This window comes from Aphidius gifuensis, linkage group LG3 (genome assembly GCF_014905175.1).
Source record: "Aphidius gifuensis isolate YNYX2018 linkage group LG3, ASM1490517v1, whole genome shotgun sequence".
Classification (NCBI taxonomy): domain Eukaryota; kingdom Metazoa; phylum Arthropoda; class Insecta; order Hymenoptera; family Braconidae; genus Aphidius; species Aphidius gifuensis.
The window spans coordinates 20,171,811-20,183,467 of NC_057790.1; the positions used below are offsets into that span (position 1 = coordinate 20,171,811).

The 11,657-nt window shown below is 25.0% G+C and overlaps 7 protein-coding genes across 9 annotated transcripts; 5 read left to right on the forward strand and 2 right to left on the reverse strand.

Moving 5' to 3' along the window:
* The first annotated feature begins 107 nt into the window (after positions 1-107).
* LOC122852626 (bromodomain adjacent to zinc finger domain protein 2B-like) lies at positions 108-3,625 on the forward strand. Of its 3 annotated transcripts, none has more exons than XM_044152525.1 (5): positions 108-290; positions 1,289-1,386; positions 1,482-1,667; positions 1,747-1,836; positions 1,917-3,625. In XM_044152525.1, exons 2-5 carry the CDS (start codon positions 1,311-1,313, stop codon positions 3,554-3,556), a joined length of 1,992 nt encoding a protein of 663 aa, XP_044008460.1. In that variant the 5' UTR covers positions 108-290; positions 1,289-1,310; the 3' UTR covers positions 3,557-3,625. The 3 variants fall into 3 exon arrangements, with proteins under 3 accessions (XP_044008460.1, XP_044008458.1, XP_044008459.1); XM_044152523.1 differs by lacking the exon at positions 108-290 and adding an exon at positions 622-640; XM_044152524.1 differs by lacking the exon at positions 108-290 and adding an exon at positions 879-924.
* Positions 3,626-4,580: 955 nt separating this feature from the next.
* Positions 4,581-5,536, forward strand: LOC122852631. The gene is made up of 2 exons (XM_044152530.1): positions 4,581-4,773; positions 4,841-5,536. Exons 1-2 carry the CDS (start codon positions 4,647-4,649, stop codon positions 5,197-5,199), a joined length of 486 nt encoding a protein of 161 aa, XP_044008465.1. The 5' UTR covers positions 4,581-4,646; the 3' UTR covers positions 5,200-5,536.
* A 10-nt stretch (positions 5,537-5,546) lies between these two features.
* Positions 5,547-6,253, forward strand: LOC122851020. Its single transcript, XM_044150068.1, has 2 exons — positions 5,547-5,983; positions 6,068-6,253. Exons 1-2 carry the CDS (start codon positions 5,594-5,596, stop codon positions 6,251-6,253), a joined length of 576 nt encoding a protein of 191 aa, XP_044006003.1. The 5' UTR covers positions 5,547-5,593.
* A 568-nt stretch (positions 6,254-6,821) lies between these two features.
* Positions 6,822-8,141, forward strand: LOC122852627 (protein FAM186A-like). The gene is made up of 3 exons (XM_044152526.1): positions 6,822-7,067; positions 7,148-7,234; positions 7,305-8,141. Exons 1-3 carry the CDS (start codon positions 6,836-6,838, stop codon positions 8,126-8,128), a joined length of 1,143 nt encoding a protein of 380 aa, XP_044008461.1. The 5' UTR covers positions 6,822-6,835; the 3' UTR covers positions 8,129-8,141.
* An 8-nt stretch (positions 8,142-8,149) lies between these two features.
* On the reverse strand, positions 8,150-9,405 carry LOC122852629 (mitochondrial metalloendopeptidase OMA1-like). The gene is made up of 5 exons (XM_044152528.1): positions 9,022-9,405; positions 8,807-8,949; positions 8,569-8,742; positions 8,361-8,468; positions 8,150-8,274 (listed from the first exon to the last, which is right to left on the reverse strand). The coding sequence occupies exons 1-5, from the start codon at positions 9,266-9,268 to the stop codon at positions 8,224-8,226; spliced, it is 723 nt and encodes a 240-aa protein (XP_044008463.1). The 5' UTR covers positions 9,269-9,405; the 3' UTR covers positions 8,150-8,223.
* A 57-nt stretch (positions 9,406-9,462) lies between these two features.
* LOC122852630 (28S ribosomal protein S11, mitochondrial) lies at positions 9,463-10,543 on the forward strand. Its single transcript, XM_044152529.1, has 5 exons — positions 9,463-9,711; positions 9,781-9,908; positions 9,998-10,098; positions 10,174-10,239; positions 10,329-10,543. Exons 1-5 carry the CDS (start codon positions 9,482-9,484, stop codon positions 10,434-10,436), a joined length of 633 nt encoding a protein of 210 aa, XP_044008464.1. The 5' UTR covers positions 9,463-9,481; the 3' UTR covers positions 10,437-10,543.
* LOC122852628 (probable U3 small nucleolar RNA-associated protein 11) lies at positions 10,542-11,594 on the reverse strand. Its single transcript, XM_044152527.1, has 2 exons — positions 11,514-11,594; positions 10,542-11,432 (listed from the first exon to the last, which is right to left on the reverse strand). Exon 2 carries the CDS (start codon positions 11,421-11,423, stop codon positions 10,659-10,661), a length of 765 nt encoding a protein of 254 aa, XP_044008462.1. The 5' UTR covers positions 11,424-11,432; positions 11,514-11,594; the 3' UTR covers positions 10,542-10,658.
* Between the last annotated feature and the right edge of the window lie 63 nt (positions 11,595-11,657).

Genomic DNA, 11,657 nt, shown 5'->3' on the forward strand with positions numbered 1-11,657 from the left:
TATTAAATATTGGGGGGAATTTTAAAAATTACGGTGGAGGTAAATTTGACCGACTTTTAGATTCTTCATGTGTTGTCTACGGTGGGGGACAACTGGGCGGCATCTTCAGTTGGACATTGGCCTCCGTAAGATTAAGAGTTAAATTGTTAGCTCGAAAAAAAAAAAAAAAAAAAATTGAAAATAAAAAAACAATTAACCTGTGTTTCCAGCAAAAAAAAAAAAAAAAAATCAAAAGATAAAAAAAATTCAAAAAATAAATATAAAAATAATTACATCCTCTTCTAAATTTTGTAAGTAAAATAATTTTTTTTTTAAATTTGTTTTGTTGATATTTGCTTTTTTTTTTTTTTTAAACAATTTATTTGATAGATTAATTTGATAAAATGATGATTAGCATATTACAAGTTGAGGAAGTTGTTTTGTTAAAAATAACTGCACGTTTTATGTATTTTTTATATTTAAATAAAAAAAAAAAAAAGTAGCATGACCATTTAAAGAATTTTAACTTTTCCATAATGGATTCGTTAACATTGGACATATAATGTTTATGGGGGCAATATATATAAGAACGATAGACAGGTATATATAGTAGGTATATCAAAGAGTTGTTGGAATGAACGGCTTTGACCGTGACCGTGATGTAGGTCAACCAGTAATAAAAATATAAAAATATCTTATTTTTTTAAGGGGGGTTTTAACCACATCCTTCCCCCGCAATAACAGAGTTTCTTTTTTATTATTATTTTTTTTAAATCCTTTTTTATATAATTTTCTTTTGGTTACAGTGATTTTAACAAGTGGCTACTTGAAATAATTTGTAGTATTTTTATTATTATTTTTTTTTGTTCATAAAAAATTATAAATAAATTAAGTGATATATATTATTTTATTGTTTAAAGTCTCTCAACTGTAAAGATAATAATAGTATGTTTATTTTTAATTTTTACATTGTTGTAAATAATTTTTAAATTTTATTTTATAGATATTTTCTTTTTTTTTCGAATTTCTAATTTTTAGAAATTTAATTTCGATTAATTTTTTTAATTGTTTAAATATTATTTGACTATTGTTTTATTTTTTTTTTTTATGGATTAATTATTATTATTTTAATTATTTTTTTATTTTTTTTTTTCGATCGAAAATTTATAAAATTGTCTAATTTCGATTTCGAATTTGTCTTATCATCAATAAATTATATATATATATTTTTTTTTTTTGCTATTCTTTTTCTATTTTTTATTGTTGTTTTATATTTTTCATTTAAAAATAATTTATTCTTTTGTTTAAGGGTTTTAACAATAAGCTTAATAATGCGTTTGTCAACGGTTTGTGAATTACTATTGATATTTCTTATCATTGCATTTGGTGCATATGGAAGAGTCATTGGTAAGTTATTTAAATTTTTTTTTTGTTCTATTATATTACTTGAAAATAAATATTGTATAGAAATAACTAAAAATAAACTATTCATTGTTATTTAGAACGTAATGGAGATAAACCAAGACAAATAGCAAAATCATTAAACAATGATAAAAACATAGGTGTGTCATTGATGTCACTTAAAGATGCAACTGAAAATGTCAACAAATATTGTCAATGTGATGGAATTGAATGTACATGTTGTCGTGCATTTCCTTTAATTGGTATTAATATATTAAAAAATGAAGGTAATTTTACATAAAAATTATAAAATATATATTTTTAAAATAAATTATTAACAAATTTTTCTTTTTTTTTCTTTTTTAGGATGTGCAGTATTAAAATATGTTGAAAATAACAGTCTTAAAGTACAATTAAAATATGGAGGAAGAGAATTAGCAACAAGAGTTATTAAGGGTAATTTTTATTTTTCAATTTTATCTTTAACAAAATAATAATTTGACTACGATTAATTAAAAACAAATTTTTTTTTCAAGGTAAATCACCAGCACCAATTTGCATACCATTACCAGGTGGTTTTAGTGACTTTTGTGCTAAAGTTTATTCAATAAAACGTGAAGAAAATAATCAATTTAAAGCTTGTCTTGGTCTTGAATTAAAATCTGGTGGTGATGTTGAAGCAGCAGTACGAGTTAGCTGTTTTCGTTTTGGTCAAGAAGGAATAAAACAACTTCCAGCTGAAGATTTTCCAATAATAGCAACATCACCAAAACCAGCTGCTGATGATGATGATGATTATTTCAGTTTTGTTGATGATGACGATGATGATGATGATGATGATGAAGATGATGACGATGAAGATTCAGATGACAGTGAAGCACCAGTTAAAGATAATGTTGAAACACCACAAAAACCAGATACTGATGAGGATGAAGATGATGACGATGAAGATGATGATGATGATCTTGGTCTTGGTGATATTAGTGAAATATTTGATTTCTTTACTGGTGGCGATGATAATAAGAAAAAACCATCATCAACAACAACAACATCACCATTTATCATTTCAACTGTTACAAAACAACCTGCTGTATCAGCACCATCATCAACATCAACAGCAAATAATAAAAAACCAGTAATTACAACATCAACATCATCAACAACAAAAACAACAACAACTCAACAACCACCAAAAGCAACAACTAATAAACCAGATAAAAAACAAGATAATAAAACAGAAAAAATTCCAGATAAAAAACAAGAAACAATAACAGAAAAAATTCCAGAAAAAACTCCTGAAATAACAACAGAAATTGCATTAGAAACAACAACAGTACATCAGGATAATGATATAACAACTGAACAAACATTTGATAATACAACACCAAAAGAAGTTGGTGATGGTTTAGTAACTGAAGAATCAAGCACAACTGATACAAGTAATCCAACAGAATCAACACTTGAAACTACAACTTTTATATCAGAAAAAATTGAAGAAAAACCAATAAAAGGATCAGAAAGTGTTGTTGATATTGTAACAGCAAAACCTGAAATACCAGCAATGGTTGTTAAAAAAATAATTCTTGGTACACATAAAAAAGCAAGTGCAGGATCAAGTAATTTAAATAAAATTGAAAATGACAAACAAAAACCATTGATAAAACCAACAAAGGCTGATTCAACACCAGTACAACAAGTTACACCAACAAATAACAATGATATTATTGATCTTGGTGAATTAGTTGGTTTAACTGATGATGAAGAAACTGAATCAATCGAGGATAATGATGATGATGATGATGAAGAAAATGAAGATAAGAGTAATGAAGAAGAAAAAGATGAAAATGTTGAAGTTGGAGAAACAAATAAACCAGATAATGATGATGATGACGAGGAAGAAGCTGATATATTAGATAGTCTTGATGATGACAGTGAAGAACAAGAAGTTAATGCTGCAATAAATGCAATTGTTGGTACTGATAATAATAAAAATAAAAATAACAATAATAATAAAATAAAAATTAATGATAAAATAAGCGATAAAGTTGCTGATAATATGGCATCAAAACCAGAAGATGATGATGCTGATTATGGTATGAATCTTGCTGAATTTATGGCAAGAGGTAGGCATATTAATCATGGAAGATCACGACAGAGTAAAGTAATGCGACTTTAAATTATTTTTAAACAAAGAAATAAATCAAAACAAAAAATAATAAAAAGTAATTTATAAATTTAGATTTTATGAAAAAAAAACTGGACTTGAAAAAAAATGAAAAATTCTGCTCAATATTATTGATTATATAAAGATAATTTATTTATAATATTATTTAAAAAACATTATTATATAATTTTATTATTTTTTTTTTTAAATTTTCATCGATTAATCAAAATTTTTTTGTTTTGTTATTTAAATGGGTTGTCTACCTCTCAATGTAAGCTATCTCAATGTAATATTTAATATAATAATAATTTATTTATTTAAAAAAAAATAATAATTAAAAAACACTATTTATCAGCCATTCAATATTTAAAAAAAAAAAAAAAATTGTATTAATTATTTAGTAATTTATTTGACATTGTAATTAAATATTAATAAAATAACAAATTACATATTTAAAATGAAAGTTTCGTTTGATTATTTTCATTTTATACCTATTTCCAAAAAATAAAAAGCATGTTTGCTGAGTGTCATGTTTGAAAAAAAAAAATACCATATAACGGTATTTAAGATGTGGGTCAAAAGGCGGATCCTTGGAAGATTCCAAATTAAAAAATAATAAAAATAACAAGTAAAAAAATCTTTGGAAAGTTATTTTTGCATAAAGATAATTTTCATTCGTGAATTTCATGTTAATCAATATCATTCAAGTGTTAAATCTTCCAACGTAAAGAACATTTTTTTTAAAATTTTTATCTATAATGTGTAAAATAAAATTGTGTTGTTTAATATTATTTAATTTGACATTGATGATAAGTGGACAGGAGCATCAACATAATGAAAATTTAAAATTAGAAATTGTTAAATTTCCAGGTGAGTAGTTGTTCAATCATCATCAAAATAATCAGGATAGATAATAATTATATTATTTTATTATTTTTTAGGTTTATCATCATTAAATTCAATTTACTATGATTTAAAAAATAATGAGCCATTAAAATTATCAATAAATGAAACTGATAAATTAACAACAAGACCATTAAAAATTTATTCAACTGGTTTACCATGTTCATGTTTTAATTTAACATGTGGATGTTGTGCTGGTATGAAAATTGATTTTATTAAATTAAATAGTACCATGTGTACAAACATGACAGTTGTACCAGAAGAATTTGCTCTTGATTTTCATTTGTTAATGGATGAAAGAGTTATGATTCGTAATCGTTTAACAGGTAATATTATCATTAAATAAATTTATCATATTAATAAAAAATTAATATTTCATTTTGTTTTTTACAGCAAGAAATCCACCACCATTTTGTTTACCACTATATTTTTTTCCAATAATAACATTTTGTGTTAGACTATATGATATAGTTGTGTTAAATTCAGTATTAAATATCTGCATTGATTTCGAAACGAGAATTGCTGGATGGCCAATACTTGTACTACATTTCGATTGTATAAGAATTGGACAGGGTGAATTATTTTTATCAAAACCATTTACAAATACAACTGGCTATCAAATACCACTTCAAATACAATTTTCAAAAGAACCATATGATCATGTTAATTTTGAAAATGATTATAATATAACTTATGATACTGGTTTAACAATTGAACAAGAAAATCAAATTGGTACATTAAAAATTGACTGATCTACGAATAAAAATTAAATTATTTAATTATTATTTGTTATTAAGGTAGCTAAATAAATAGATAAATAAATAAATAAATTGGAAAGTCATAAAAAAAGAAAATAAAATTTAAAAAAAAAAAAAGATATATTTATGCGACAAGTGGAAGTAAACCTGAATTTCACTTGATAAACTGGGTCAATCGTTTTTAAAAATTCAGTTGTATTTAAAATCTTGACTAAGAAGGTTCAAAACATCTTTGAATAATTTATAAATAATAAAAATATCACTTTCAAATATTTAAAAAAAAATAAATCTAGTCATGAAGATAAATAAATTTTTATTATTAACAATAATTTATTTAAGTTTTCATTTAATTAGTACTAAAAAATTTAATGATTCATCATTAAAATTAATGGATTTTAAAAATACCTTGAGGCAGGTAAATTTAAATACAACAACAACAATCAAGCCAACAACAGAAAAAAGAGGAAGATGTTATTGTGGTAATGGTATTTGTACATGTTGTTCAAAATTTTTAATGGACACATGGAAACAAAGAGCATGTGTTGATGTAACATATGATCCAGATGAATTTAGTTTTACTGCAAAATTATCAATGAATGAAAGAGTATTATATACAAGAACAGTATCAGGAAAAAATCCAAGACCAATTTGTGTACCAGTACCAAGAATACCAAGTGTTAGAGCTTGTGTTAGATTTTATAATATTTATTTTCAAGGTCGTAATGTGCATGCTTGTGTTAGTATGGAAGGAAAGTTTAGTGATACAACGGTATTCAAGGTGAATCATCATCATCATTATCAAGTTTTTTTTTTTTTTTAAATAAATATTAGTTATTTATTTTTTATGATTATTATATTTTAGGTGGGATTGGATTGTTTGAGATTGGGATCAAATGGAGTTGCTGTTGTTAAACCAGAAGATGGTGGTGGATTAGGACATATTGAATATTTTCCTCAGGTACCAGAGGATGAGAGTGATGATTATGATGATGACGATGATGAAGAAGATGAAGAAGAAGAAGATGATGATGACTATCTTTCATTATGAAGTTTATATTTTATTTGATAATAATATTATCAAATTAAAAATATAATATTTTGATTCAAGTTTAAAATTAAATTATGTTATCGTACTTTAATTATTTAACTAACCATTTACGTATGATTTATATTAAATTATTTATTCGTATATTTTTAGCTGAGCTAATCATTGGATTTGCTGATAAATATCTTTGATAAATTGTAAAAATGTAAATATAGATATCAAAAAAAAAAAAAAAACATGATTAGTGCTAGTAGTTATTATTGTATTTAAAAAAATTTAAACTTTCATTTTTAAAAAATATAATTATTCACATTTTCAAAATATTTTTATGATCAATTATTTCATAAAATTATTATTGAAAAAACAGGATATAAACTTTCACATGATAACAAATGTTTTGTCACTTGCCGGTGGTAATTATCTCCTGTTTCAAATGTCCAACTGTCCATGAAAAAAATTCAGTAAATTATTCAGTCACATTACAAATTTAAACAGACGAGAGAGCGAGCATTTTTCAGGAAGTTTATTTAAATAAATTTAAATATTATTTATTTGTATAATTTATAAATAATTGTGTGTAAAAAAATGAAGAATTTTTTATTCATAATTTTCATTTTCTGTATTTTTAATTATTGGAATATTGAAGCTAAAAAATATGATAACATTGATAAGCCTTTTGCTATATCAATGGGACCAAAATCATTTTTAATTCGCAAGACAAGTTCAGTTGGTGAGTTGAGATGTTCTTGTCCAAATGTCAATCTTTGTAATTGTTGTCAAATGGTAACACTAATGTATTCTTTGACTCAAAAAAATCGTAAGTATTAAATTGATATTTTTAAATTAAAATATCAATAATTTTAAATGAATTGATTTATTAATTTTTTATTTATTTAGTTTGTGCTAATTTTATGTATACACAAAATGGTCTAAATGTTGAGATGTCTTTGAATTCATTTATTGTTAAAGCTGCAACAATATCAAGTGAGTTGACAAAACAATTTAAAAAAAAACTTACAGTATGATAATATTTTATTGTTGAATTTATTTTTAGCATTTAGACCAAATAAAATATGTAGCAAAGTACCTGGTGCATTATTTTCAAGTGTCTGTATAAATATACTTGAATTAAATTCATTTCCAAGATCATTAACAGTATGTCCAAGACTTGATATAACAAGTAAAAGTCAAGAATGGAAATTAACTTATACATGTATAAGTATATCAACAGAATTATCATCAACAACTAAAATTCCAACTGGAATAATGGCAGGAGGAATTATGATAACACCAAATCAGGGTAATTTATTGATACTACCAATTGGTGGTCAACAAATTGGAACAACCATGACAACAATGAAGCCAGTAACAATGTCTGGTGGTCAAATGGGACTAACAACAACACAAAAACCTATGTCAATGATGATGCCAACAGAAAGTCCAAAACCAGGAACAATGCCTGGTGCTCAAATGGGAATGACAACGACACAAAAACCTATGGCTATGCTAACAGGAGGCATGTCACCACCAGGTCAAGGAGCTATGGGAATGACAACGACCCAAAAACCTATGACAATGGCCATGCCAACAGGAGGAATGTCACCACCAGGTCAAGGATCTATGCCTCCAAAAGTTCCAACAATGGGAATGACAACTCTAGCTGTACCAGCAACAAGTAGTCCAGGAATGCCTGCTATACCTGGAGCAATGACAACACCAAAACCTTTGGCAAATCAACAATCACGTGAATCTTTAACTTATGAAAATTTTGAAACAATTATTTTACATTCACCTGATTCAAATGATAGATCAAAATTTTTTCCAAGTCGTTTACCACCAGCTTTGCAAAATAACAATAATTTAACTGTCATTATTTAAATTATATTTTTTATATTTTTAAATGCACAATAATTAAGTTACTCAATTTATATTTTCATAAAATTAATTTTATTTTTTTTAAATAATAATATAAATCAAAAATTACTCAGCAGTCGAAGATACATTGTTTGAGTTTTTTTGCAATTCTGTAACATGAATAATAAATAATATAAATCAAAAATATAATACAAAAATTTTATTAATTATTAAATGATTATTTTTTTAATATTACCTTATGTTTCATAGCCATGTGAGCCATTAAATGTGCCAGAATAAATTTAATTTTAATATCATCATCAGCTATTTTTAATAAACCAGTTGCAATGAAAATTTTACCACCCTGTTTGTTGAAAAATTATTAATAAATTTCAGTACTATTAAGTTGATTAAAAAGACAATAATATTAATAGCTTTTTATTTAAAAAAATAAAGATACTTACTGGAACAAAAAAAGCACCACCTTCATCAGACTCAATGATGTGTAATTTCCAATCATAATTTTTTAATGCTGAATGTTGTTTATTTTCTTCAATCAATTTATTTAATATTTTCATAACTCCACCATAACTTGAATGACTAGCTGGTAATATATTATCATTATAACGCTCTAATACCTAAAATGATAATTTAAATATTATTTTTTAAAATAATTAACAGTCTAACAATTAAACAACTTACTTTTTCATAAATAAGTTCACCACCTTTTCCATCAATACGTTTGTCATTGTCCCAAATAAATTGATATGTTCCACTAAGTGGATCTCTTTCTAAACGACAAATATAAATAAGTGCTCCACTAGCTATAATAAGCACTGATAAACCTATAATGAAAAATTATTTTTATTAAATGTAAACATTATATTATAAAAAAAAAAAAATTAAAAATTACATACCAAATATTATTTTTTCTTGTGTCGAAAAAAAACTTGGATTTGAGTATTCATTGCCAGTATGAATTTTAAATTTATCAATAGCAGTTAATTGATTTGTTTTATTTATTAATTGAGGATTTTTAATTTTTGATAAACAATTAAAGTGGTAATTGTTTTTAGGGGTTTGAAAATTGTTGATTATTATTGATCTGTGTATTTTAAATAATGTTGGTATTCTTCTATTAACAATTGACAAAATATTAATCATTTTTTATAATTGTTAATTAACTAAAAAATTATAAAACTAAATATTTACAAAACTATAGACTGTGCAGTTTATAACCTTAAATTTTCAGTCGGTAAAAATTGACTTTAACAAATAAAAAGAGAGAGAGAGAAAGAGAGACAACAAATTGCATTTGTTGTTTTGATCATAAGTGTTGTACTACTTGTGTTAAATAAATATAAATAAATAAATAAGATGCTAAAACAAGTGTTAACATTAGCAAAACATACAATTGTCAATAATACAATTAAACAATCTTTATCATGTCAATTACAACAACAAAATTATTTAGTAAATGTTAGAAAATTTTCTCTAACCTCTCTTCATCTTAAAGAAGATAAAAGAGCATTAATAAAAGCTCAGCCAAAAAAAGATGATGGAACTGATGGAGAAAGAGTCATTGATATTGACAGCATCTTGACACAGTAAGTCATTATTTTTTTTTTATAATAACAATTTAATTCAAACTGACGAAATTATTATTTTTTTTTTAGAGATGGTATTTTTCCTGATGAGCATACACCAAACAAGCTATTCAATGGTATACCATTCAAAGATATTCCAATTATCAATATTAAATGCACTAAAAACAACACATTAATGTCTGTTAATCTTGCATCAGGTAATTTAATTATTTATTCTATTAATTTATTTAGTAAATTTTGTTGAGTAATAAATTTTAATGGCTGTTTTTTTCTTTGATATAAATAGGTCTTGCAAAAGTATTTAATAGTTGTGGATGTGAAGGATATAAACATGCAAGAAAAGGAACAAATATTGCTGCACAAGCAACTGCAATTAGTTTGAGTCACGTAAGATATTTTTTTTTATTTAAGCAAGCTATATTTTGTTTAAATTAAATGAGTAATTTTAATTATTTAAAATAGAAAGCATTGGATCAAGGATTTAAAACTGTCAGAGTTCGTGTGAGAGGTATTGGTCCTGGTCGTGCTGTAAGTTGATCAATTAAATAGTATAGACATTGATTTATTAAAAAAATTGAGGATATTATTTAAAATTATTATATTAATTTTGTTTATAGGCTGCATTGAAAGGACTTCAAATGGGAGGCATGGATATAATATCAGTTACAGATAGTACTAGAGTTACATGGACACCACTTCGACCAAGAAAAGCAAGAAGAGTTTAAATATTTGATTAGATGATTTTAAACAATGTAAATAGGTGATTCAATGAACGATATGAATTTATTATTAAAAAAAAAAAAAAAACATTTATTTCGTATTATGGATTATCAACTAGTTCAAACTTCCTTCATCATTACATATACTAAATTAATAAATAAAAAAAAAAATGAGATTTTAAATTGATATAACAAATAATATTATATTTAACTGATAAATTACAATTATTATCGTTTACGTTCATATGGCCATTTATAAATTGGAGCATGTTGTTGACTTCCTTGACGTATTGTTTTTGGTCTGGTGATTCTTTTTTCTTTAATGGCTCGTCTTGCTTCAAGTTTTTCTTGTACAACAGTAAGCGCATTTTCACGATCAATACGTTTACGTAATTCTGTATAGCTCATGTGTTTTTGTTGCTCAAATTTAGCAATAGTTGCTTGACTCAAATCAGGTAATTTCAAGTCTTTGATACGTGATAATCTTGGTCTGTTGGTACGTCTATTTAATAAATCTGGATGAGTGTCTAGTTTTGTAGCAAGATCAAAATTTTTTTCTTCTTTAGCATCATCAACAAAAAATATATGTTGATTTTTCGTAACATTTGCTGCATCAAGTAGATGTAATTGACTCTGTAATTTTTCAATTTTTTTAGCTTCTAAATGTCTTTTGTAAGCAACATACTTGAGATCTTGTGTTTCCATTAATTTAATTTGTTCTGGTGTGTGTTCTTCTTTTTTATCTTTTTCTCTGTGCACACCACCATGATCGATTTTCGAATTAATCATGTGAAAATAAAATTCATCTGGATTTTTATTTTGTGCACGTTTACGTAAAAGTTTCAAGGCAGCTTGTTTTTCATTATAATCATTTGCACGAAGCTTGTAATCTTTTTTTTTTTCTAAAATACCCAAAAAGTTTCTTGCTTCTGGTTGATGTCGTTCTCGATGAGTTTTTTGGCCAGTTTTGGCTGCTTTTTTCCAGCTTGACATTATGTAATTCTACAAATTGATATTTTAAAAAATCATTAATTAACACAAGTTATTTTATTAATTACACACTTTATTAATTGAATAACTTACTTGTTATATTATTTATATAAAATATTTGTTGACTTGTTGTTTACGTCAAGTGTAGAATGTAGATACACGCTTTTATAGGAAGGTTAGGTTATTAACAACATTAAAAAAAATAATAATAACAATATGATACACAGCGCACTATAT

Excerpts from the sequence above, each read along its gene's own strand:
- LOC122852626 (XM_044152523.1), top strand. Across the intron at positions 1,668-1,746 it reads TAATATATTAAAAAATGAAG|GATGTGCAGTATTAAAATAT; the intron begins GTAATTTTACAT and ends TTTCTTTTTTAG. Across the intron at positions 1,837-1,916 it reads AGCAACAAGAGTTATTAAGG|GTAAATCACCAGCACCAATT; the intron begins GTAATTTTTATT and ends TTTTTTTTCAAG.
- LOC122851020 (XM_044150068.1), top strand. The coding sequence starts at position 5,594 with ATGGATTTTAAAAATACCTTGAGGCAGGTAAATTTAAATACAACAACA. Across the intron at positions 5,984-6,067 it reads GTGATACAACGGTATTCAAG|GTGGGATTGGATTGTTTGAG; the intron begins GTGAATCATCAT and ends ATTATATTTTAG.
- LOC122852629 (XM_044152528.1), bottom strand. The coding sequence starts at position 9,268 with ATGATTAATATTTTGTCAATTGTTAATAGAAGAATACCAACATTATTT. Across the intron at positions 8,950-9,021 it reads ACAAGAAAAAATAATATTTG|GTTTATCAGTGCTTATTATA; the intron begins GTATGTAATTTT and ends TTTTCATTATAG. Across the intron at positions 8,743-8,806 it reads GTGAACTTATTTATGAAAAA|GTATTAGAGCGTTATAATGA; the intron begins GTAAGTTGTTTA and ends TTATCATTTTAG.
- LOC122852628 (XM_044152527.1), bottom strand. The coding sequence starts at position 11,423 with ATGTCAAGCTGGAAAAAAGCAGCCAAAACTGGCCAAAAAACTCATCGA.
- LOC122852630 (XM_044152529.1), top strand. The coding sequence starts at position 9,482 with ATGCTAAAACAAGTGTTAACATTAGCAAAACATACAATTGTCAATAAT. Across the intron at positions 10,099-10,173 it reads CTGCAATTAGTTTGAGTCAC|AAAGCATTGGATCAAGGATT; the intron begins GTAAGATATTTT and ends TATTTAAAATAG. Across the intron at positions 10,240-10,328 it reads GTATTGGTCCTGGTCGTGCT|GCTGCATTGAAAGGACTTCA; the intron begins GTAAGTTGATCA and ends TTTTGTTTATAG.
- LOC122852631 (XM_044152530.1), top strand. The coding sequence starts at position 4,647 with ATGAAAATTGATTTTATTAAATTAAATAGTACCATGTGTACAAACATG. Across the intron at positions 4,774-4,840 it reads GATTCGTAATCGTTTAACAG|CAAGAAATCCACCACCATTT; the intron begins GTAATATTATCA and ends TGTTTTTTACAG.
- LOC122852627 (XM_044152526.1), top strand. The coding sequence starts at position 6,836 with ATGAAGAATTTTTTATTCATAATTTTCATTTTCTGTATTTTTAATTAT. Across the intron at positions 7,068-7,147 it reads TTCTTTGACTCAAAAAAATC|TTTGTGCTAATTTTATGTAT; the intron begins GTAAGTATTAAA and ends TTATTTATTTAG. Across the intron at positions 7,235-7,304 it reads TAAAGCTGCAACAATATCAA|CATTTAGACCAAATAAAATA; the intron begins GTGAGTTGACAA and ends ATTTATTTTTAG.